General features: G+C 45.5%; 1 protein-coding gene across 2 annotated transcripts in view; it reads right to left on the reverse strand.

Annotated features, from left to right (window-relative positions):
* Positions 1 to 24,731, reverse strand: part of LOC139403856 (homer protein homolog 2-like) — a 72,648-nt gene that overhangs the window by 35,939 nt on the left and 11,978 nt on the right. For both annotated transcript variants that reach the window (XM_071147013.1, XM_071147014.1), the window contains exons 2-3: positions 11,591 to 11,722; positions 8,143 to 8,235 (exon numbers count right to left, since the gene is read on the reverse strand). In XM_071147013.1, the coding sequence (XP_071003114.1) occupies positions 8,143 to 8,235; positions 11,591 to 11,692 (195 nt within the window). In that variant the 5' untranslated portion in view covers positions 11,693 to 11,722. The remainder of the gene's footprint in view (positions 1 to 8,142; positions 8,236 to 11,590; positions 11,723 to 24,731) is intronic.

Genomic DNA, 24,731 nt, shown 5'->3' on the forward strand with positions numbered 1-24,731 from the left:
TAGTACTGACCAGCTCTGAAACACCATGTAGTTATAGTAACAGTCAGATAGTAACAGCTAGTTAGTACTGACCAGCTCTGAAACACCATGTAGTTATAGTAACAGCTAGTTAGTACTGACCAGCTCTGAAACACCATGTAGTTATAGTAACAGCTAGTTAGTACTGACCAGCTCTGAAACACCATGTAGTTATAGTAACAGCTAGTTAGTACTGACCAGCTCTGAAACACCATGTAGTTATAGTAACAGCTAGTTAGTACTGAACAGCTCTGAAACACCATGTAGTTATAGTAACAGTCAGATAGTAACAGCTAGTTAGTACTGAACAGCTCTGAAACACCATGTAGTTATAGTAACAGCTAGTTAGTACTGACCAGCTCTGAAACACCATGTAGTTATAGTAACAGCTAGTTAGTACTGAGCAGCTCTGAAACACCATGTAGTTATAGTAACAGCTAGTTAGTACTGAGCAGCTCTGAAACACCATGTAGTTATAGTAACAGCTAGTTAGTACTGAGCAGCTCTGAAACACCATGTAGTTATAGTAACAGCTAGTTAGTACTGAGCAGCTCTGAAACACCATTTAGTTATAGTAACAGTCAGATAGTAACAGCTAGTTAGTACTGAGCAGCTCTGAAACACCATGTAGTTATAGTAACAGCTAGTTAGTACTGAGCAGCTCTGAAACACCATGTAGTTATAGTAACAGCTAGTTAGTACTGAGCAGCTCTGAAACACCATGTAGTTATAGTAACAGCTAGTTAGTACTGAGCAGCTCTGAAACACCATGTAGTTATAGTAACAGCTAGTTAGTACTGACCAGCTCTGAAACACCATGTAGTTATAGTAACAGCTAGTTAGTACTGAGCAGCTCTGAAACACCATGTAGTTATAGTAACAGCTAGTTAGTACTGAGCAGCTCTGAAACACCATGTAGTTATAGTAACAGCTAGTTAGTACTGAGCAGCTCTGAAACACCATGTAGTTATAGTAACAGCTAGTTAGTACTGAGCAGCTCTGAAACACCATGTAGTTATAGTAACAGCTAGTTAGTACTGAGCAGCTCTGAAACACCATTTAGTTATAGTAACAGCTAGTTAGTACTGAGCAGCTCTGAAACACCATGTAGTTATAGTAACAGCTAGTTAGTACTGAGCAGCTCTGAAACACCATGTAGTTATAGTAACAGCTAGTTAGTACTGAGCAGCTCTGAAACACCATGTAGTTATAGTAACAGCTAGTTAGTACTGAGCAGCTCTGAAACACCATTTAGTTATAGTAACAGTCAGATAGTAACAGCTAGTTAGTACTGAGCAGCTCTGAAACACCATGTAGTTATAGTAACAGCTAGTTAGTACTGACCAGCTCTGAAACACCATGTAGTTATAGTAACAGTCAGATAGTAACAGCTAGTTAGTACTGAGCAGCTCTGAAACACCATGTAGTTATAGTAACAGTCAGATAGTAACAGCTAGTTAGTACTGAGCAGCTCTGAAACACCATGTAGTTATAGTAACAGCTAGTTAGTACTGACCAGCTCTGAAACACCATGTAGTTATAGTAACAGCTAGTTAGTACTGAGCAGCTCTGAAACACCATGTAGTTATTGTAACAGTCAGATAGTAACAGCTAGTTAGTACTGAGCAGCTCTGAAACACCATGTAGTTATAGTAACAGCTAGTTAGTACTGACCAGCTCTGAAACACCATGTAGTTATAGTAACAGCTAGTTAGTACTGAACAGCTCTGAAACACCATTTAGTTATAGTAACAGCTAGTTAGTACTGACCAGCTCTGAAACACCATGTAGTTATAGTAACAGCTAGTTAGTACTGAGCAGCTCTGAAACACCATGTAGTTATAGTAACAGCTAGTTAGTACTGAACAGCTCTGAAACACCATGTAGTTATAGTAACAGCTAGTTAGTACTGAGCAGCTCTGAAACACCATGTAGTTATAGTAACAGTCAGATAGTAACAGCTAGTTAGTACTGACCAGCTCTGAAACACCATGTAGTTATAGTAACAGCTAGTTAGTACTGAGCAGCTCTGAAACACCATGTAGTTATAGTAACAGCTAGTTAGTACTGAGCAGCTCTGAAACACCATGTAGTTATAGTAACAGCTAGTTAGTACTGACCAGCTCTGAAACACCATTTAGTTATAGCCTACATCCCAAATGGCACCCTATTCCCTATATAGGGCACTACTTTAGACCAGGGTCTATGGGGAATAGGGTGCCATTTGGGGCATGTCCATAGTAACAGAGAGTACTGAGCAGACCTGGCAGGCTAAGACTGGCTGGCTGGGTGAGAGGCTAGAAAAACACCTCTCAAATCACCCTCTGAATCCCCAATGGAGCCTGCCAGGTCCCAAGGGAGCCATTTGGGACACGTATTGTAACCGCCAAAATAACGGAAACACCAACATGAAGTGTCTTAAAATAGGGTGTTGATGGTGATAGAAAACACTGTCTCGGGCAGCGCTCCAGATCTCCAATTAGTGTTCAATTGGGTTGTGCCCTGGTCTATAGTAGTGCACTATATAGGGAATAGGGCCCTGGTCTATAGTAGTACCACTATATAGGGAATAGGGCCCTGGTCTATAGTAGTACCACTATATAGGGAATAGGGCTCTGGTCTATAGTAGAACCACTATATAGGGAATAGGGCTCTGGTCTATAGTTGTACCACTATATAGGGAATAGGACTCTGGTCTATAGTAGTACCACTACATAGGGAATAGGGCCCTGGTCTATAGTAGTACCACTATATAGGGAATAGGGCTCTGGTCTATAGTAGTACCACTATATAGGGAATAGGGCTCTGGTCTATAGTAGTACCACTATATAGGGAATAGGGCTCTGGTCTATAGTAGTACCACTATATAGGGAATAGGGTGTTATTTAGGACACAGACATCCTCTCCTCTCTCTGTGTTGCCAGGGTTTTATCAGGTAAACCAGCAATATATTAATGAATAGGACCATCTCGGTTAACCCGGAACTAAAGTCTCACGTGATTGGTCAGCTGCTGGATTCATTTCTGGTTCCGTATTTGAGGGGGATTAAGAGATGCTGGAACGAGGAGCTCCACCGTCTCTCAACAAATGACGGGGCCGGATGGCCCCTTCAGAAATGTGATAGATGCGATTTTGTCCAAATAACCAGTGATGGAAAAACCCCAAACACTGGAACTACTGCTGCTCGTCAGCCCACGCATTCCCATTCCTTCCCCACAGATTCTTAAAGGTACCAGTTATGTTAACGTAGCTCTGTCGAAGAGAGATTATACATCCCAAAACAACCAACTACTGCTAATTAATGAAGATGTTATCATTACAGCCCAGTAGAGCACATATTAAATAATTATCTATGCAAATTTAAAAAGAAAAAAAAAACTATTCATCTTTATCTAATAAATGGAGAGTAATAGACCGTAATAGAGTCCAGTTTCCTCTGAATATGAACGGGATTAAACCATCTGATGTCAGACAGTAAGAGAGTCCAGTTTCCTCTGAATATGAACGGGATTAAACCATCTGATGTCAGACAGTAAGAGAGTCCAGTTTCCTCTGAATATGAACGGGATTAAACCATCTGATGTCAGACAGTAAGAGAGTCCAGTTTCCTCTGAATATGAACGGGATTAAACCATCTGATGTCAGACAGTAAGAGAGTCCAGTTTCCTCTGAATATGAACGGGATTAAACCATCTGATGTCAGACAGTGAGAGAGTCCAGTTTCCTCTGAATATGAACGGGATTAAACCATCTGATGTCAGACAGTAAGAGAGTCCAGTTTCCTCTGAATATGAACGGGATTAAACCATCTGATGTCAGACAGTAAGAGAGTCCAGTTTCCTCTGAATATGAACGGGATTAAACCATCTGATGTCAGACAGTAAGAGAGTCCAGTTTCCTCTGAATATGAACGGGATTAAACCATCTGATGTCAGACAGTAAGAGAGTCCAGTTTCCTCTGAATATGAACGGGATTAAACCATCTGATGTCAGACAGTAAGAGAGAGTCCAGTTTCCTCTGAATATGAACGGGATTAAACCATCTGATGTCAGACAGTAAGAGAGTCCAGTTTCCTCTGAATATGAACGGGATTAAACCATCTGATGTCAGACCACATAAAGACAACACATGCTACGGTTGTCATTGGCTCTGGTCAAACGTAGTGGATAGGGTTCCATTTGGGCCTCAACCCATATATCCAGGGAGTTTAGGGGCTTAAATAGTCAGAATACTAATGAGAGGACATGTTAGAATACTAATGAGATAACATGTTAGAACAGAACACTAATGAGATGACATGTTAGAACAGAACTGACAGTCAGAATACTAATGAGATGACATGTTAGAACAGAACTGACAGTCAGAATACTAATGAGATGACATGTTAGAACAGAACTGACAGTCAGAATACTAATGAGATGACATGTTAGAACAGAACTGACAGTCAGAATACTAATGAGATGACATGTTAGAATAGAACTGACAGTCAGAATACTAATGAGAGGACATGTTAGAATACTAATGAGAGGACATGTTAGAATACTAATGAGAGGACATGTTAGAATACTAATGAAAGTACATGTTAGAACAGAACTGACAGTCAGAATACTAATGAGAGGACATGTTAGAATAGAACTGGCAGTCAGAATACTAATGAGATGACATGTTAGAACAGAACTGACAGTCAGAATACTAATGAGATGACATGTTAGAATAGAACTGACAGTCGGAATACTAATGAGAGGACATGTTATAACACTAATGAGAGGACATGTTAGAATACTAATGAGAGGACATGTTAGAATACTAATGAGATCACATGTTGGAATACTAATGAGAGGACATGTTAGAATACTAATGAGAGGACATGTTAGAATACTAATGAGAGGACATGTTAGAATACTAATGAGAGGACATGTTAGAATTGAACTGGCAGTCAGAATACTAATGAGATGACATGTTATAATACTAATGAGATGACATGTTAGAATACTAATAAGATGACATGTTAGAACAGAACTGACAGTCAGAATACTAATGAGAGGACATGTTAGAATACTAATGAGATGACATGTTTGAATAGAACTAGCAGTCAGAATACTAATGAGAGGACATGTTAGAATAGAACTAGCAGTCAGAATACTAATGAGAGGACATGTTAGAATAGAACTGACAGTCAGAATACTAATGAGATGACATGTTAGAACAGAACTGACAGTCAGAATACTAATGAGATGACATGTTAGAACAGAACTGACAGTCAGAATACTAATGAGATGACATGTTAGAATACTAATGAGATGACATGTTAGAATACTAATGAGATGACATGTTAGAACAGAACTGACAGTCAGAATACTAATGAGAGGACATGTTAGAATAGAACTAGTAGTCAGAATACTAATGAGAGGACATGTTAGAATAGAACTGACAGTCAGAATACTAATGAGATGACATGTTAGAACAGAACTGACAGTCAGAATACTAATGAGAGGACATGTTAGAATACTAATGAGATGACATGTTAGAATACTAATGAGAGGACATGTTAGAATAGAACTAGCAGTCAGAATACTAATGAGAGGACATGTTAGAATAGAACTGACAGTCAGAATACTAATGAGATGACATGTTAGAATACTAATGAGAGGACATGTTAGAACAGAACTGACAGTCAGAATACTAATGAGAGGACATGTTAGAATAGAACTGACAGTCAGAATACTAATGAGAGGACATGTTAGAATACTAATGAGATGACATGTTAGAATACTAATGAGAGGACATGTTAGAACAGAACTGACAGTCAGAATACTAATGAGAGGACATGTTAGAACAGAACTGACAGTCAGAATACTAATGAGAGGACATGTTAGAATACTAATGAGATGACATGTTAGAATACTAATGAGAGGACATGTTAGAATAGAACTAGCAGTCAGAATACTAATGAGAGGACATGTTAGAACAGAACTGACAGTCAGAATACTAATGAGATGACATGTTAGAATAGAACTGACAGTCAGAATACTAATGAGAGTACATGTTAGAATACTAATGAGAGTACATATTAGAACAGAACTGACAGTCAGAATACTAATGAGAGTACATGTTAGAATACTAATGAGAGTACATATTAGAACAGAACTGACAGTCAGAATACTGTCCTCAGGCTGTTGATGAGATGATGTAACACAATCCAGCAGACTTTTTACAGCTCTGACCCGTCACATTACAGCCTCCCAGGGTAGATTATGTGTCTGTTTGGCGGCTGGCAGATGATAAGTGACTCCCGGTCACCTTTGACCCCCACACACCAAGTATCATTTTACTCCACCTAGTCACTCATTACTGAGTGTGTGTATGTACAGTTGAAGTCGGAAGATAACACACACCTTAGTCTGTCTTAGGTCAGCTAGGATCACCACTTTATTTTAAGAATGTGAAATGTCAGAATAATAGTAGAGAGAATGCTTTATTTCAGCTTTTATGACTTTCATCACATTCCCAGTGGGTCAGAAGTTTATATACACTCAATTAGTATTTGGTAGCATTGCCTTTAAATGGTTTAACTTGGGTCAAACGTTTCGGGTAGCCTTCCACAATAAGTTGGGTGAATTTTGGCCCATTCCTCCTGACAGAGCTGGTGTAACCGAGTCAGGTTTGTAGGCCTCCTTGCTTGCGCACGCTTTTTCAGTTCTGCCCACACATTTTCTATGGGACTGAGGTCAGGGCTTTATGATGGCCACTCCAATACCTTGCCTTTGTTGTCCTTAAGCCATTTTTCCACAACTTTGGAAGTATGCTTGAGGTCATTGTCCATTTGGAAGACCCACTTGCGACCAAGATTTAACTTCCTGACTGATGTCTTGAGATGTTGCTTCAATATATCCACATAATTGTCCATCCACATAATTGTCCCCCCTCATGATGCCATCTATTTTGTGAAGTGCACCAGTCCCTCCTGCAGCAAAGCACCCCCAACATTCTGCCATCCCCGTGCTTCACGGTTGGGATGTGTTCTTCGGGTTGCAAGCATCCCTCTTGTTCCTCCAAACATAACAATGGTCATTATGGCCAAACAGTTATATTTTTGTTTCATCAGGCCAGCGGACATTTCTAAAAAAGTACATTCTTTGTCCCCATGTGCAGTTGCAAACCGTAGTCTGGCTTTTTTATGGCGGTTTTGGAGCAGTGGCTTCTTCCTTGCTGAGCGGCCTTTCAGGTTTTACTGTGAATATAGATACTTTTGTACCCGTTTCCTCCAGCATCTTCACAAGGTCCTTTGCTGTTCTGGGATTGATTTGCACTTTTTGCACCAAGGTACCTTCATCTCTAGGAGACAGAACGCTTCTCCTTCCTGATTGGTATGACAGCTGCGTGGTCTCATGGTGTTTATACTTGCCTACTATTGTTTGTACATATGAACGTGGTACCTTCAGGCGTTTGGAAATTGCTCCCAAAGATGAACCAGACTTGTGGAGGTCTACAGGTCTTGGGAAAATCAAAAGAGATCAGCCTTGATGTCAAGCAAAGAGGCACTGAGTTAGAAGGTAGGCCGTGAAATACATCCACAGGTACACCTCCAATTGACTCAAATGATGTCAATTAGCCAATCAGAAGCTTCTAAAGTCATGACATCAAGCTGTTTAAAGGCACAGTCAAGTTAGTGTATGTAAACTTCTGACCCACTGGAATTGTGATACAGTATGTCTGAAATAATGTCTGTAAACAATAGTTGGAAAAATGACTCATGCACAATGTAGATGTCCTAACTGACTTGCCTAAACTATAGTCTGTTAACAAGAAATTTGTGGAGTGGTTGAAGAACAAGTTTTAATGGCTCCAACCTAAGTGTATGTGAACTTCCGACTTCAACTGTATGTATCTGTGGACATGCGTGTGTGTGTGTGTGTGTGTGTGTGTGTGTGTGTGTGTGTGTGTGTGTGTGTGCAGCCTTGGATGTAACTGCTAATGTGTGTGTGTGTGTGTGTGTGTGTGTGTGTGTGTGTGTGTGTGTGTGTGTGCGCGCGCGCAAAATTCACCGCTTCTTCACATGTTATTATGCGTGTGTGTGTGTGTGTGTGTGACCATGTGTCTGTGTGTGTGTGCCCGTATGTTACCTGGGAATTGTTACTCGATGTCTCCATCTTCTCCTGTGACTTGTCCCTGGCCAGCTTCGCTGCTTCCTTCACTTCCTGGAACTTCTCAGCAAACTGAAACAAGATGAGAAAAATAAACAGGGAAAAAGATGTATTAATACAAGTTCAAATATAAAAACAAAAATCACTGGAGACAAGCGATGTGTGTGTGTCGCTTAACCTCTCTAGGGTACGTGGAACGCATCTGGTCAACATCCAGTGAGATTGCAGAGCGCCAAATTCAAATACAGAAATACTCATTATAACAATTCAGAAAAGATACAACTATTTTACATGGGTTTAAAGATGAACTTCTTGTGAATCCAACCACGGTGTCAGATTGAAAAAAAATGCTTTACGGCGAAAACATACCTTACGATTATTTGAGAACATAGCCCAGTTGACAAATCATTACAAACAGTAACCAGCCAAGCAGAAGAGTTACAAAACTCATAAATAGAGATAAAATTAATCCCTTACCTTTGATGATCTTCATATGGTTGCACTCAGAAGACATTAATTTACTCAATAAATGTTCCTTTTCTTCGATAAAGTCTCTTTATATCCAAAAACCTCGCGTTTTGCGCGTTTTCTTCAGTCAAATCAGGCAGTCAAAACAGGCAGACAAAAAAATCCAAATTGTATCCGTAAAGTTCATAGAAACATGTCAAACAATGTTTATATTCAATCCTCAGGTTGTTTTTAGCCTAAAGGATCTATAATATTTCAACAGGACAATAATGTCGTCAATATAAAAGGTAAACAAGAAATGCACTCTCTCGGGATTGCGCATGAAAAAGCTCTGTGACACGTCAGGGTCCACTCATTCAGACTGGTCTTAGTCCCTCATTTATAAGAATACAAGCCTGAAACAATTTCTAAAGACTGTTGACATCTAGTGGAAGGCATAGGAACTGCAAATTGAGTCCTAAGTCAATGGATACTGTAATGGCATTGAATAGAAAACTACAAAACCCCCCAAAAAACGACTTCCTGAATGGATTTTTCTCAGGTTTTTGCCTGACACATCAGTTCTGTTATACTCACAGACACTATTTTAACAGATTTGGAAACTTTAGAGTGTTTTGTATCCAAATCTACCAGTTATATGCATATCATATATTTTGGGCCTGAGTAGCAGGCCGTTTAATTTGGGCATACTTTTCATCCAAAATTCCGAATGCTGCCCCCCTACCATAGAGAAGTTAATGATGATGTATTCACATGTCCCAAATGGAACCTGGTCAAAAGTAGTGCACCATCACCCCTATGGGCCTTAGTCAAAAGTAGTGCACCATCACCCCTATAGGCCTTAGTCAAAAGTAGTGCACCATCACCCCTATAGGCCTTAGTCAAAAGTAGTGCACCATCACCCCTATAGGCCTTAGTCAAAAGTAGTGCACCATCACCCCTATAGGCCTTAGTCAAAAGTAGTGCACCATCACCCCTATAGGCCTTAGTCAAAAGTAGTGCACCATCACCCCTATGGGCCTTAGTCAAAAGTAGTGCACCATCACCCCTATGGGCCTTAGTCAAAAGTAGTGCACCATCACCCCTATGGGCCTTAGTCAAAAGTAGTGCACCATCACCCCTATGGGCCTTAGTCAAAAGTAGTGCACCATCACCCCTATGGGCCTTAGTCAAAAGTAGTGCACCATCACCCCTATGGGCCTTAGTCAAAAGTAGTGCACCATCAACCCTATAGGCCTTAGTCAAAAGTAGTGCACCATCACCCCTATAGGCCTTAGTCAAAAGTAGTGCACCATCACCCCTATGGGCCTTAGTCAAAAGTAGTGCACCATCACCCCTATGGGCCTTAGTCAAAAGTAGTGCACCATCACCCCTATGGGCCTTAGTCAAAAGTAGTGCACCATCACCCCTATAGGCCTTAGTCAAAAGTAGTGCACCATCACCCCTATAGGCCTTAGTCAAAAGTAGTGCACCATCACCCCTATAGGCCTTAGTCAAAAGTAGTGCACCATCACCCCTATAGGCCTTAGTCAAAAGTAGTGCACCATCACCCCTATAGGCCTTAGTCAAAAGTAGTGCACCATCACCCCTATAGGCCTTAGTCAAAAGTAGTGCACCATCACCCCTATAGGCCTTAGTCAAAAGTAGTGCACCATCACCCCTATAGGCCTTAGTCAAAAGTAGTGCACCATCACCCCTATAGGCCTTAGTCAAAAGTAGTGCACCATCACCCCTATAGGCCTTAGTCAAAAGTAGTGCACCATCACCCCTATAGGCCTTAGTCAAAAGTAGTGCACCATCACCCCTATAGGCCTTAGTCAAAAGTAGTGCACCATCACCCCTATAGGCCTTAGTCAAAAGTAGTGCACCATCACCCCTATAGGCCTTAGTCAAAAGTAGTGCACCATCACCCCTATAGGCCTTAGTCAAAAGTAGTGCACCATCACCCCTATAGGCCTTAGTCAAAAGTAGTGCACCATCACCCCTATAGGCCTTAGTCAAAAGTAGTGCACCATCACCCCTATAGGCCTTAGTCAAAAGTAGTGCACCATCACCCCTATAGGCCTTAGTCAAAAGTAGTGCACCATCACCCCTATGGGCCTTAGTCAAAAGTAGTGCACCATCACCCCTATAGGCCTTAGTCAAAAGTAGTGCACCATCACCCCTATAGGCCTTAGTCAAAAGTAGTGCACCATCACCCCTATAGGCCTTAGTCAAAAGTAGTGCACCATCACCCCTATAGGCCTTAGTCAAAAGTAGTGCACCATCACCCCTATAGGCCTTAGTCAAAAGTAGTGCACCATCACCCCTATAGGCCTTAGTCAAAAGTAGTGCACCATCACCCCTATAGGCCTTAGTCAAAAGTAGTGCACCATCACCCCTATAGGCCTTAGTCAAAAGTAGTGCACCATCACCCCTATAGGCCTTAGTCAAAAGTAGTGCACCATCACCCCTATAGGCCTTAGTCAAAAGTAGTGCACCATCACCCCTATAGGCCTTAGTCAAAAGTAGTGCACCATCACCCCTATAGGCCTTAGTCAAAAGTAGTGCACCATCACCCCTATAGGCCTTAGTCAAAAGTAGTGCACCATCACCCCTATAGGCCTTAGTCAAAAGTAGTGCACTATGAAGGGAATAGGGTGCCGTTTGGGATGTAACCATGGTGGAGATGAGGTGAGTTACTCTGACATGATGAGCTCAGGGACAAACTAGACTATCTACTATTTATTCATTGTAAAATATGTGAAGGATAAAAATCCCATGAGATGATTAATCAACTCATATCCAAGGTGGTTCCCAAACAACAACAACAACAAATACTGGACCAAACAAACACAGAGGTAGTGACGGAATGGCTTTATGTTGCCGGTAGTGACGGAACAGCTATATATTAACAGTAGTGATGGAATAGCTTTGTCTTTTTAAAATTGCAACAGAAAATCAATGAACCAATCAGTACCTTGGCCAGCTGCTGCTCGGAGGCAAACCCCAGTCCAAACACTGTGTTGGCTCTGCTGTCAGCCCATTGGCCAAACTTCTGGGAGGTCTTGGTGAAGGTCATGTTTGGGGTGATGGTGCTGTTGATGATCACCTGAAGGGAGACAGGAAATTACACATTAGTAGGAGATGCGGTGGTGCTCCTGGAGCAGCTTGAGGGGGTTAGTGCCTTGCTCAAGGGCACAACGGAAATACCTGGAGCAGCTTGAGGGGGTACGTGCCTTGCTGGGCCACAGGGACATGGAATAGGGTTAAAGCACAAACAGTTTTGGACACCTCAGTTGGCAGCCAGTTTGGGAAACCAGTTTGGGAATCCTCAGTGGGCCACAGTTTTGCATGTGCACACCTGGGGTGTAATCATTAGTCCAAACACTAAAACAAGAGTTTCTATTGGACAAATTCAGGTAGGTCCCTCCCTATTTCATTCCATTTACGAACTTTTTGCAACAGAATAAGCCCCCGAAGTCCTTTGGTGTTCGCCAGGCATAATGGGACCCATCTCGTCCAAAAAGTTGACTCCAGTTTGCCAAAAAGCACCTGGATGATCATCAATGATGATGGTGTGATGGTTTGGGTTCCAGCATGGTGATGGTGGTGTGATGGTTTGGGTTCCAGCATGGTGATGGTGGTGTGATGGTTTGGGGTCCAGCATGGTGATGGTGGTGTGATGGTTTGGGGTCCAGCATGGTGATGGTGGTGTGATGGTTTGGAGATGCTTTGCTGCCTCAGGATCTAAGCGACTTGCCTTAATAGAAGGAACCGTGAATTCTGCTCTGTATCAGATCCTTCTACAGGAGAACGTCAGGCCATCTGTTTGTGACCTGAAGCTGAAGCACAGCTGGGTCATGCAGCAAGACAACGATCCGAAACATCAAGTCTATATGAAAATGGCTAAAAAGACAAACGCATTTGAAGTTTTGGAATGGCCTAGTCAAAGTCCAGACCTAATCCCAACGGAGATGTTGTGGCAGGACTTGAAACGAGCAGGTCATGCTTGAAAACTCACAAACGGCGCCGAGTTACAGCAGTTCTGCATGGAAGAGTGGGCCAAAAAAAAAAACTCCACAGCGACGTGAGAGACTGATCAACTACAGGAAGCGTTTGGTTGGAGTCGTCGCAGATACAAAGTGGAGCAACCAGTTACTGAGTGTCCACGGGGGCAATTACTTTTACACACTGGGGCATTGAGTGTTGCATAACTTTGTTCATCAAATAAATTAAATAAGTATGTCAATTGTTGTGTTATTTGTTCACTCAGGTTCCCTTTATCTAATATTAGGTTTTGGTTGAAGATCTGACAACATTCCAGTATAATTTTTTTTTTGCAAAAGTAGAGAAAATTAGAAAGTGGGGCCAATATTTTTTTCACAACACTGTATTATTTTACTATTGGGACTGGCCTGGGGCTGGGACTGGGACAGATATGGGACTGGGCTGGGACTGGGAAGGAACTGGGACTGGGACTGGGACTGGGACGGAACTGGACTGGGACTGGGACTGGGGCTGGGACTGGAATGGGACTGGACTGGAATGGGACTGGGACTGGGACTGGGCTGGCCAAGACACACCTTATCCTACTGTGCAGAACAGCATGGGTCTGTGTTCTCCATGGAAAACATGAGCAGAAGTGCTCCTATTTCCTGTTTGTTGTTGTTGACACAAGCCACAACTTATTTTGTTCTCAGTACATCTAAAATAATCTTCTTGTACAAGATTCAGAAGTGAAGCTAACCGTTTAGCTTCTACAATATAACTCTGGCCAAAGATCAAGATTCAGAAGTGAAGCTAACCGTTTAGCTTCTCCAATACAACTCTGGCCAAAGATCAAGATTCAGAAGTGAAGCTAACCGTTTAGCTTCTCCAATACAACTCTGGCCAAAGATCAATCTCTTATTCAGCATCAGAAATCAAAGTAAAAGTGAAATAACTCAATTGCTTTTTGGGCAAAAAAAAACTAAAATAAACCCCACTTCTGCTAACAGACTCCTTCCCTTCTGAACTCCAGAGAAATAGAGAAACATTTCCATAATAACACAATGACAAGAGAAAGAGCTGGAGGCTTTATGTAATCTGAAGAGGAACAGAGTAATATCAGGACCATTAGATTGGTTCCCTTCAGAGTCTCTGCTGCACGCTCACACACACACACACACACACACACACACTGCCTCCAACTATGTCCAGTATGCACGTGTCCACACAGCCCACTGACCCTTATAATGGTCATTACGACTCCCAAGCCCATATCCCAAAAAGGCACCCTATTCACTATATAGTGCACTACTTTTGACCAGAGCATTATAGAACTCTGGTCTAAAGTAGTGCACTATGTAGGGAATAGGGAGTCATTTGGGACACAAGCCCTTCTCGGTTACAGTGTAGTCCAGCTGTTAAACTAGTAGCTGTTTAACAGGCCTGTTACTGGAGCATAATAACATGTATTAATAGTCTAATGATAGACTGTCTCCTAAATGGTCCTGAGGGCCCTGGTCTATAGTAGTGCACTACATAGGGAATAGGGCCCTGGTCTATAGTAGTACCACTATATAGGGAATAGGACTCTGGTCTATAGTAGTACCACTATATAGGGAATAGGGCTCTGGTCTATAGTAGTACCACTATATAGGGAATAGGGCTCTGGTCTATAGTAGTACCACTATATAGGGAATAGGGCTCTGTTCTATAGTAGTACCACTATATAGGGAATAGGGTGCTATTTGGGACAGAGCCAGTGTTTCCGGGAGAGAAGTGAGTCACTGAGACTGTGATATGGTAAGGAGCGTGATTGATGAAACTGATATAGATGAATAATCTACTGGTAAGGAGAAGTGTCCCAGGGTGTGTATGACAACACAGAAACCTCCAGAGTTGTGGACTCGAGTCACATGACTTTGACTCGAGTCACATGACTTGGACTCGAGTCACACATTCGATGACTTGAGACTGGGAGACTCAAGACTTGGGGACTTCGACTTGAGACTGATGACTTGAAATTCTGTGAGTCTCCAGATGAGTCTCCAGACAGCAGATCCAGATGAGTCTCCAGATGAGTCTCCAGACAGCAGATCCAGATGAGTCTCCAGATGAGTCTCCAGACAGCAGATCCAGATGAGTCTCCAGATGAGTCTCCAGACAGCAGATCCAGATGAGTCTCCAGACAGCAGATCCAGATGAGTCTCCAGACAGCAGATCCAGATGAGTCTCCAGACAGCAGATCCAGATGAGTCTCCAGACAGCAGATCCAGATGAGTCTCCAGACAGCAGATCCAGATGAGTCTCCAGACAGCAGATCCAAATGAGTCTCCAGATGAGTCTCCAGACAGCAGATCCAGATGAGTCTCCAGATGAGTCTCCAGACAGCAGATCCAGATCAGTCTCCAGATGAGTCTCCAGACAGCAGATCCAAATGAGTCTCCAGACAGCAGATCCAGATGAATCTCCAGATGAGTCTCCAGACAGCAGATCCAGATGAGTCTCCAGATGAGTCTCCAGACAGCAGATCCACATGAGTCTCCAGACAACAGATCCACATGAGTCTCCAGACAACAGCTCTTGTTTCATTTTCTCCATTATGCCTACGTTTAAATGACCCATAATTAAAGAAAGTTATCCATACAGTTTATCAATCCTCTACGGACACATCTTGGCCAGAACGATAACGTTACTCTACCCGACTAATTCATTGATCACGTTCATATTTCAGACAGACCTAGTTTGGCTGGTTACTGGCTGTATGTCTGAAGACGGCTGTAACATCACACTAGGAGAGGCAGACGGGCGGGTGGGCAGGCAGGCAGGCAGGCAGGCAGGCAGGCAGGCTGGCAGGCTGGCAGGCTGGCAGGCAGGCCCTCCAAAGTGACAGGCAAGTTGCAGACAGACTGTGCTTTCCTTGTCTTTCAATCTCCACTGCATACAGGTGGAGTGGTAGGGTGTATTATCCTGTTGGACCCCAGAGAAGTGACATCATATCCCAGGAAAGGTAGGGTGTATTATCCTGTTGGACCCCAGAGAAGTGACATCATATCCCTAGTTGATATTGGCTGCTAACATGAATGACTTCCATCTCAAAATGTAGTTTATGTCAGTGTCCTGCAGTTTGAAAATGCCTCACTGTTTATGGCTGCAATGACAGGCTACATTTGGGCAGCGATTGTGCACCGGGGTCGCGAACTACCCCTTTGGGGGTGGGGTGGGGTGGGGGGTTGTGCACCGGGGTCACGAACCACCCCTTTGGGGGTGGGGTGGGGGGGGGTTGTGCACCGGGGTCACGAACCACCCCTTTGGGGGTGGGGGGGGTGGGGGGGTTGTGCACCGGGGTCGCGAACCACCCCTTTGGGGGTGGGGTGGGGTGGGGGGGTTGCAGGTCAAAAAGTTTGAGAACAACAGAGCAAGCGAACAGATCGCTGATTTACAGCGATAGGATCTGGTGCAGCACAAATATCAATTGGAGGGAGAGAGGATTGGCATAGTAAATACTCATGGTAAATACACAGAGTAAATACTCATAGTAAATACTCATAGTAAATACACATATTAAATACACATAGTAAATACACATAGTAAATACTCATGGTAAATACACATATTAAATACTCATGGTAAATACACATATTAAATACTCATATTAAATACACATAGTAAATACACATAGTAAATACACATAGTAAATACTCATAGTAAATAATCATAGTAAATAATCATGGTAAATACTCATGGTAAATACTCATGGTAAATACTCATAGTAAATACTCATAGTAAATACTCATAGTAAATACACATAGTAAATACTCATCGTAAATACTCATAGTAAATACTCATAGTAAATACGCATAGTAAATACACATAGTAAATACACATAGTAAATACACATAGTAAATACACATGGTAAATACTCATGGTAAATACTCATAGTAAAAACGCATAGTAAATACTCATAGTAAATACTCATAGTAAATACTCATAGTAAATACTCATAGTAAATACTCATAGTAAATACACAGTAAAAACACATAGTAAATACTCATAGTAAATACTCAGTAAATACACATAGTAAATACACAGTAAAAACACACAGTAAATACGCAGCTCTACAAACTGTTTGGGGATCCAGGATATGAACTGTTGACCTTGAAGCTCAGCAGCAATGAGGCAGCAATTACTAGACCAGACCGACTGGTCTTCAGGATGAAATGGAGATGAAGCTGCATTTGGAATCTGTTCAAATGTACTATGACATATCCAAAATATGTTGTAGACAAAATAATGAAAATGTCTGTCTGGTAGCATCAATACATAGACAAAGATGTGTAATTGAACAAGCTATTGAATGTGTAGTTTATTTTACTTGAAAAAACATACGACTTGGACTTGACGACTCTGACCTTGTGACTGGAATAACACACACACACACACACACACACACACACACACACACACACACACACACACACACACACACACACACACACACACACACACACACACACACACACACACACACACACACACACACACACCTAAACAAAGAAAACATTATTTGTGCCACTCTCTCTGCCTCGGAGCAGCACAGAGAACTGATCCCAACAATTAAGAGACAACACAAGACATGTTAATTACTATGCACCCCTTGTCTCATAGCAACATGGCCCTGCTCCAAAATTAGGACTAGGAATAACTGACAACCGCTGTCCTCCTCTCATTCTTCCTCTTCCTCCTCCTCTCTCTCTTCCTTTCTCCTCCTCTTCCTCCTCCTCTCTCTCTTCCTTTCTCCTCCTCTTCCTCCTCCTCTCTCTCTTCCTTTCTCCTCCTCTTCCTCCTCCTCTCTCTCTTCCTTTCTCCTCCTCTTCCTCCTCCTCCTCTCTCCCTCCCTCCCCATTATCACTCGTCTCCCTCTTTCCCCCCCATCTCTACCCCTCAATCCCCATCTCTTCCTCAACCCCCATCTCTTCACCTCAACCCCCATCTCTTCCCCTCAACCCCCGTCTCTTCCCCTCAACCCCCGTCTCTTCCCCTCAACCCCCTGTCTCTACCCCTCAACCCCCTGTCTCTACCCCTCACCCTCCTGTCTCTACCCCTCAACCCCCACCTCTACCCCTCAACCTCCACCTCTACCCCTCAACCCCCAGCTCTACCCCTACACCCCCGTCTCTACCCCTACACCCCCGTCTCTACCCCTCAACCCCCGTCTCTACCCCTCAACCCCCGTCTCTACCCCTCAACCCCCGTCTCTACCCCTCAACCCCCATCTCTTCCTCAACCCCCATCTCTACCCCTCAATCCCCATCTCTACCCCTCAATCCCCATCTCTACCCCTCAACCCCCATCTCTTCCTCAACCCCCATCTCTTCCTCAACCCCCATCTCTACCCCTCAACCCCCATCTCTACCCCTCAACCCCCATCTCTACCCCTCAACCCCCGTCTCTACCCCTCACCCTCCGTCTCTACCCCTCACCCTCCGTCTCTACCCCTCACCCTCCGTCTCTACCCCTCACCCTCCTGTCTCTCCCCCACACCCTCCTGTCTCTCCCCCACCCTCCTGTCTCTCCCCCACCCTCCTGTCTCTCCCCCACCCTCCTGTCTCTCCCTCACCCTCCTGTCTCTCCCCTACCCTCCTGTCTCTCCCTCACCCTCCTGTCTCTCCCTCACCCTCCTGTCTCTCCCTGCCTCTCCCTCATCCTCCTGTCTCTCCCTGCCTCTCCCTCGCCCTCCTGTCTCTCGCTCACCCTCCTGCCTCTAGCTCACCCTCCTGCCTCTAGCTCACCCTCCTGCCTCTAGCTCACCCTCCTGCCTCTAGCTCACCCTCCTGCCTCTAGCTCACCCTCCTGCCTCTCCCTCACCCTCCTGCCTCTCCCTGCCTCTCCCTGCCTCTCCCTCACCCACCTGCCTCTCCCTGCCTCTCCCTCATCCACCTGTCTCTCCCTGCCCCTCCCCCACCCTCCTGCCTCTCCCTCATCCTCCTGACTCTCCCTCACCCTCCTGCCTCTCCCTCACCCTCCTGCCTCTCCCTGCCACTCCCTCACCCTCCTGTCTCTCCCTGCCCCTCCCCCACCCTCCTGCCTCTCCCTCATCCTCCTGACTCTCCCTCACCCTCCTGCCTCTCCCTCATCCTCCTGCCTCTCCCTGCCTCTCCCTCATCCACCTGTCTCTCCCTGCCCCTCCCCCACCCTCCTGCCTCTCCCTCATCCTCCTGACTCTCCCTCACCCTCCTGCCTCTCCCTCACCCTCCTGCCTCTCCCTGCCACTCCCTCACCCTCCTGTCTCTCCCCCACCCTCCTCCTCTCCCTGCCTCTCCCTCATCCCCCTGCCTCTCCCTCATCCTCCTACCTCTCCGTCATCCTCCTGCCTCTCCCTCACCCTCCTGCCTCATCCCCGTCTCTCCCTGCCTCTCCCTCACCCACCTGTCTCTCCCTCATTCTCCTGCCTCTCCCTCATCCTCCTGCCTCTCCCTGCCTCTCCCTCATCCACCTGTCTCTCCCTGCCCCTCCCCCACCCTCCTGCCTCTCCCTCACCCTCCTGCCTCTCCCTCACCCTCCTGCCTCTCCCTGCTACTCCCTCACCCTCCTGTCTCTCCCTCATCCTCCTGCCTCTCCCCCACCCTCCTCATCCCCCTGCCTCTCCCTCATCCCCCTACCTCTCCGTCATCCTCCTGCCTCTCCCTCATCCTCCTGCCTCTCCCTCATCCTCCTGCCTCTCCCTCATCCTCCTGCCTCTCCCTCATCCTCCTGCCTCTCCCTGCCTCTCCCTCATCCACCTGTCTCTCCCTGCCCCTCCCCCACCCTCCTGCCTCTCCCTCATCCTCCTGACTCTCCCTCACCCTCCTACCTCTCCCTCACCCTCCTGCCTCTCCCTGCCACTCCCTCACCCTCCTGTCTCTCCCTCATCCTCCTGCCTCTCCCCCACCCTCCTCCTCTCCCTGCCTCTCCCTCATCCCCCTGCCTCTCCCTCATCCTCCTACCTCTCCGTCATCCTCCTGCCTCTCCCTCATCCTCCTGCCTCTCCCTCATCCTCCTGCCTCTCCCTCCTTTTTATATTTCCCTCACCACCCCATCTCCCTCTCTACCGAGGAGCTAACACTTATCTTTTTTTTCCAGAGCTCAGACCTCACAGAGAGACCTCACACCCTCACACCTAACTGAGAGCTCAGAACACTGTCCAAATCAGACATGCATGACAAATCCCCTGAGCTTTGTATTTCCAATAAAAGGCTCTGTAAAACACAACGTCAGACAAGAGAACTTGAAGAGACGGGGAGTTAGACAACAACCTTTACTGACATGCTTTAGAGACACCGCTCAGCTTGTTGTCAAGGTTATCTATAGGTGACTGTTGCTAGGGGTCGAGGAAGACTTCTCTGAGAGGTCAAAGAATTCGAAATTCGCATGTATGTTTTCTACACATGCACACAACCATCCTCCCCCCTCCTACCCTCACCCTCCTATCCTCCTCCTTCTCCTATCCTCCTCCTTCTCCTATCCTCGCCCTCCTATCCTCCTCCTTCTCCTATCCTCGCCCTCCTATCCTCCTCCTTCTTCTATCCTCGCCCTCCTATCCTCGCCCTCCTACCCTCGCCCTCCTACCCTTCTATCCTCGCCCTCCTATCCTCACCCTCCTATCCTCCTATCCTTAACCTCCTACCCTCCTAACCTCGCCCTCCTACCCTCCTATCCTCGCCCTCCTACCCTCACCCTCCTATCCTCGCCCTCCTATCCTCCTATCCTTGCCCTCCTACCCTCGCCCTCCTATCCTCCTATCCTTGCCCTCCTACCCTCACCCTCCTATCCTCGCCCTCCTATCCTCGCCCTCCTATCCTCGCCCTATCCTACACCCCTTCTAACTTCCCCCTCCTATCGTCCACCTCCTACCCTCCTACCCTCCTATCGTCCACCCCTCCTATACTCCCGCCTTCTGTCTTCCACATCCTACCCTCCTATCCTCCACCTCCTATTCTCCTATCCTGCCCGCTATCCTCCCCCTCCTATCTTCCACCCCCTCCTATCCTCTACCCTCCTATTCTCAACCCCTCCTACCCTCCTATCCTCTACCCCTACCCTCCTATTCTCCCCCCTACCCTCTTATCCTCTACCCCTACCCTCTACCCCTACCCTCCTATTCTCCCCCCTCCCACCCTCCACCCCCTCCTATCCTCTACCCTCCTATTCTCAACCCCTCCTACCCTCCTATCCTCTCCCCCTACCCTCCTATTCTCCCCCCCTACCCTCTTATCCTCTACCCCTACCCTCTACCCCTACCCTCCTATTCTCCCCCCTCCCACCCTCCTATCCTCTACCCCTACACTCCTATTCTCCCCCCCTACCCTCCTATCCTCTACCCCTACCCTCCTATCCTCTACCCCTACCCTCCTATTCTCCCCCCTCCTACCTTCCTATCCTCTACCGCTACCCTCCTATTCTCCCCCTCCTACCCTCCTATCCTCTACCCCTACCCTCCTATTCTCCCCCCTCCTACCCTCCTATCCTCTACCCTACCCTCCTATTCTCCCCCCTCCTACCCTCCTATCCTCTACCCCTACCCTCCTATTCTCCCCCCTCCTACCCTCCTATCCTCTACCCTCCCATCCTCTACCCCTACCCTCCCATCCTCTACCCCTACCCTCTACCCCTACCCTCATATTCTCCCCCCTCCTATCCTCTACCCCTACCCTCCTATTCTCCCCCCCTACCCTCCTATTCTCCCCCCTCCTACCCTCCTATCCTCTACCCCTACCCTCCTATCCTCTACCCCTACCCTCCTATTCTCCCCCCTCCTACCCTCCTATCCTCTACCCCTACCCTCCTATCCTCTACCCCTACCCTCCTATTCTCCCCCCTCCTACCCTCCTATCCTCTACCCCTACCCTCTTATCCTCTACCCTCTTATCCTCTACCCCTACCCTCCTATTCTCCCCCCTCCTACCCTCTTATCCTCTACCCCTACCCTCCTATTCTCCCCCCTCCTATCCTCTACCCCTACCCTCCTATTCCCCCTCCTACTCTCCTATCCTCTACCCCTACCCTCCTATTCTCCAACCCTCCTATTCTCCCCCCTCCTACCCCCTATGGTCCCTAGTCCCCTACGGTCCCTGGTCCCCTAACCCCTATGGTCCCTAGTCCCCTACGGTCCCCTACCCCCTATGGTCCCTAGTCCCCTACGGTCCCTGGTCCCCTACGGTCCCCTACCCCCTATGGTCCCCTACGGTCCCCTACCCCCTATGGTCTCTAGTCCCCTACGGTCCCTGGTCCCCTACCCCCTATGGTCTCTAGTCCCCTACGGTCCCTGGTCCCCAACGGTCCCTGGTCCCCTACCCCCTATGGTCCCTCGTTCCCTAGTTGTGGCTCATCCTATAGAACTACGGCTGTAAAACATGTTTTTAATATACTGTCCACGCTGTCTCTTACACACACAGGACTCTGGTACTGTTGGAGCTAGAAACACCAGCATTACTACACTGTCTCTTACACACACAGGACTCTGACACTGTTGGAGCTAGAAACACCAGCATTACTACACTGTCTCTTACACACACAGGACTCTGACACTGTTGGAGCTAGAAACACCAGCATTACTACACTGTTGGAGATAGAAACACCAGCATTACTACACTGTTGGAGATAGAAACACCAGCATTACTACACTGTTGGAGCTAGAAACACCAGCATTACTACACTGTTGGAGATAGAAACACCAGCATTACTACACTGTTGGAGACAGAAACACCAGCATTACTACACTGTTGGAGATAGAAACACCAGCATTACTGCACTGTTGGAGCTAGAAACACCAGCATTACTACACTGTTGGAGCTAGAAACACCAGCATTACTACACTGTTGGAGCTAGAAACACCAGCATTACTACACTGTTGGAGCTAGAAACACCAGCATTACTGCACTGTTGGAGATAGAAACACCAGCATTACTACACTGTTGGAGCTACAAACACCAGCATTACTACACTGTTGGAGACAGAAACACCAGCATTACTACACTGTTGGAGATAGAAACACCAGCATTACTACACTGTTGGAGATAGAAACACCAGCATTACTACACTGTTGGAGCTAGAAACACCAGCATTACTGCACTGTTGGAGCTAGAAACACCAGCATTACTGCACTGTTGGAGCTAGAAACACCAGCATTACTACACTGTTGGAGCTACAAACACCAGCATTACTACACTGTTGGAGACAGAAACACCAGCATTACTACACTGTTGGAGCTAGAAACACCAGCATTACTGCACTGTTGGAGCTATAAACACCAGCATTACTACACTGTTGGAGACAGAAACACCAGCATTACTCTGCACCTGCAATAACATCTGAGTAGCGCAGGGGTCTAAGGCACTGCATCTCAGTGCAAGAGGTGTCATTACAGTCCCTGGTTCGAATCTAGGCTGTATCACATCCGGCCGTGATTAGGAGTCCCAAAGGGCGGCGCACAATTGGCCCAGCGTCGTCCAGGTTTTAGCCGGAGTCGGCCATCTTTGTAAATAAGAATTTGTTCTTAACAGACTTGCCTCGTTAAATAAAGGCTCAATTAAAAATAAAAAATGAAATAGGTACGCAACCAATTCAATGTGATTATGAAGTAGTGCACTAGATAGGGAATCGGGCGCCATGTGGGACTCATCCCAAGTCCCTGATAGAAGACCGGTACGTTCACAGGGAACTAAGGAGATTCAGTCTTCAGTCTAAGATCTCTGACATGTCATGGTTGTATGGTTGTCTTCAGTATGTGTGTAAGATCTCTCTGACATGTCATGGTTGTATGGTTGTCTTCAGTATGTGTCTAAGATCTCTGACATGTCATGGTTGTATTCAGTAGGTGTGTAAGATCTCTCTGACATGTCATGGTTGTCTTCAGTATGTGTGTAAGATCTCTCTGACATGTCATGGTTGTATGGTTGTCTTCAGTATGTGTCTAAGATCTCTCTGACATGTCATGGTTGTATGGTTGTCTTCAGTATGTGTCTAAGATCTCTCTGACATGTCATGGTTGTATGGTTGTCTTCAGTATGTGTCTAAGATCTCTGACATGTCATGGTTGTATGGTTGTCTTCAGTATGTGTGTAAGATCTCTCTGACATGTCATGGTTGTATGGTTGTCTTCAGTATGTGTGTAAGATCTCTCTGACATGTCATGGTTGTATGGTTGTCTTCAGTATGTGTGTAAGATCTCTCTGACATGTCATGGTTGTATGGTTGTCTTCAGTATGTGTGTAAGATCTCTCTGACATGTCATGGTTGTCTTCAGTATGTGTGTAAGATCTCTCTGACATGTCATGGTTGTATGGTTGTCTTCAGTATATGTGTAAGATCTCTCTGACATGTCATGGTTGTATGGTTGTCTTCAGTATGTGTGTAAGATCTCTCTGACATGTCATGGTTGTATGGTTGTATTCAGTATGTGTGTAAGATCTCTCTGACATGTCATGGTTGTATGGTTGTCTTCAGTATGTGTGTAAGATCTCTCTGACATGTCATGGTTGTATGGTTGTCTTCAGTATGTGTGTAAGATCTCTCTGACATGTCATGGTTGTCTTCAGTATGTGTGTAAGATCTCTCTGACATGTCATGGTTGTATGGTTGTCTTCAGTATGTGTGTAAGATCTCTCTGACATGTCATGGTTGTATGGTTGTATTCAGTATGTGTGTAAGATCTCTGACATGTCATGGTTGTCTTCAGTATGTGTGTAAGATCTCTCTGACATGTCATGGTTGTATGGTTGTCTTCAGTATGTGTCTAAGATCTCTGACATGTCATGGTTGTATGGTTGTCTTCAGTATGTGTCTAAGATCTCTCTGACATGTCATGGTTGTATGGTTGTATTCAGTATGTGTGTAAGATCTCTCTGACATGTCATGGTTGTATTCAGTATGTGTGTAAGATCTCTGACATGTCATGGTTGTATTCAGTATGTGTGTAAGATCTCTGACATGTCATGGTTGTATGGTTGTCTTCAGTATGTGTGTAAGATCTCTCTGACATGTCATGGTTGTATTCAGTATGTGTGTAAGATCTCTCTAACATGTCATGGTAGTATTCAGTATGTGTCTAAGATCTCTCTGACATGTCATGGTTGTATTCAGTATGAGTCGAAGAT

The sequence above is a fragment of the Oncorhynchus clarkii genome, unplaced genomic scaffold, assembly GCF_045791955.1.
Source record: "Oncorhynchus clarkii lewisi isolate Uvic-CL-2024 unplaced genomic scaffold, UVic_Ocla_1.0 unplaced_contig_4872_pilon_pilon, whole genome shotgun sequence".
Classification (NCBI taxonomy): domain Eukaryota; kingdom Metazoa; phylum Chordata; class Actinopteri; order Salmoniformes; family Salmonidae; genus Oncorhynchus; species Oncorhynchus clarkii.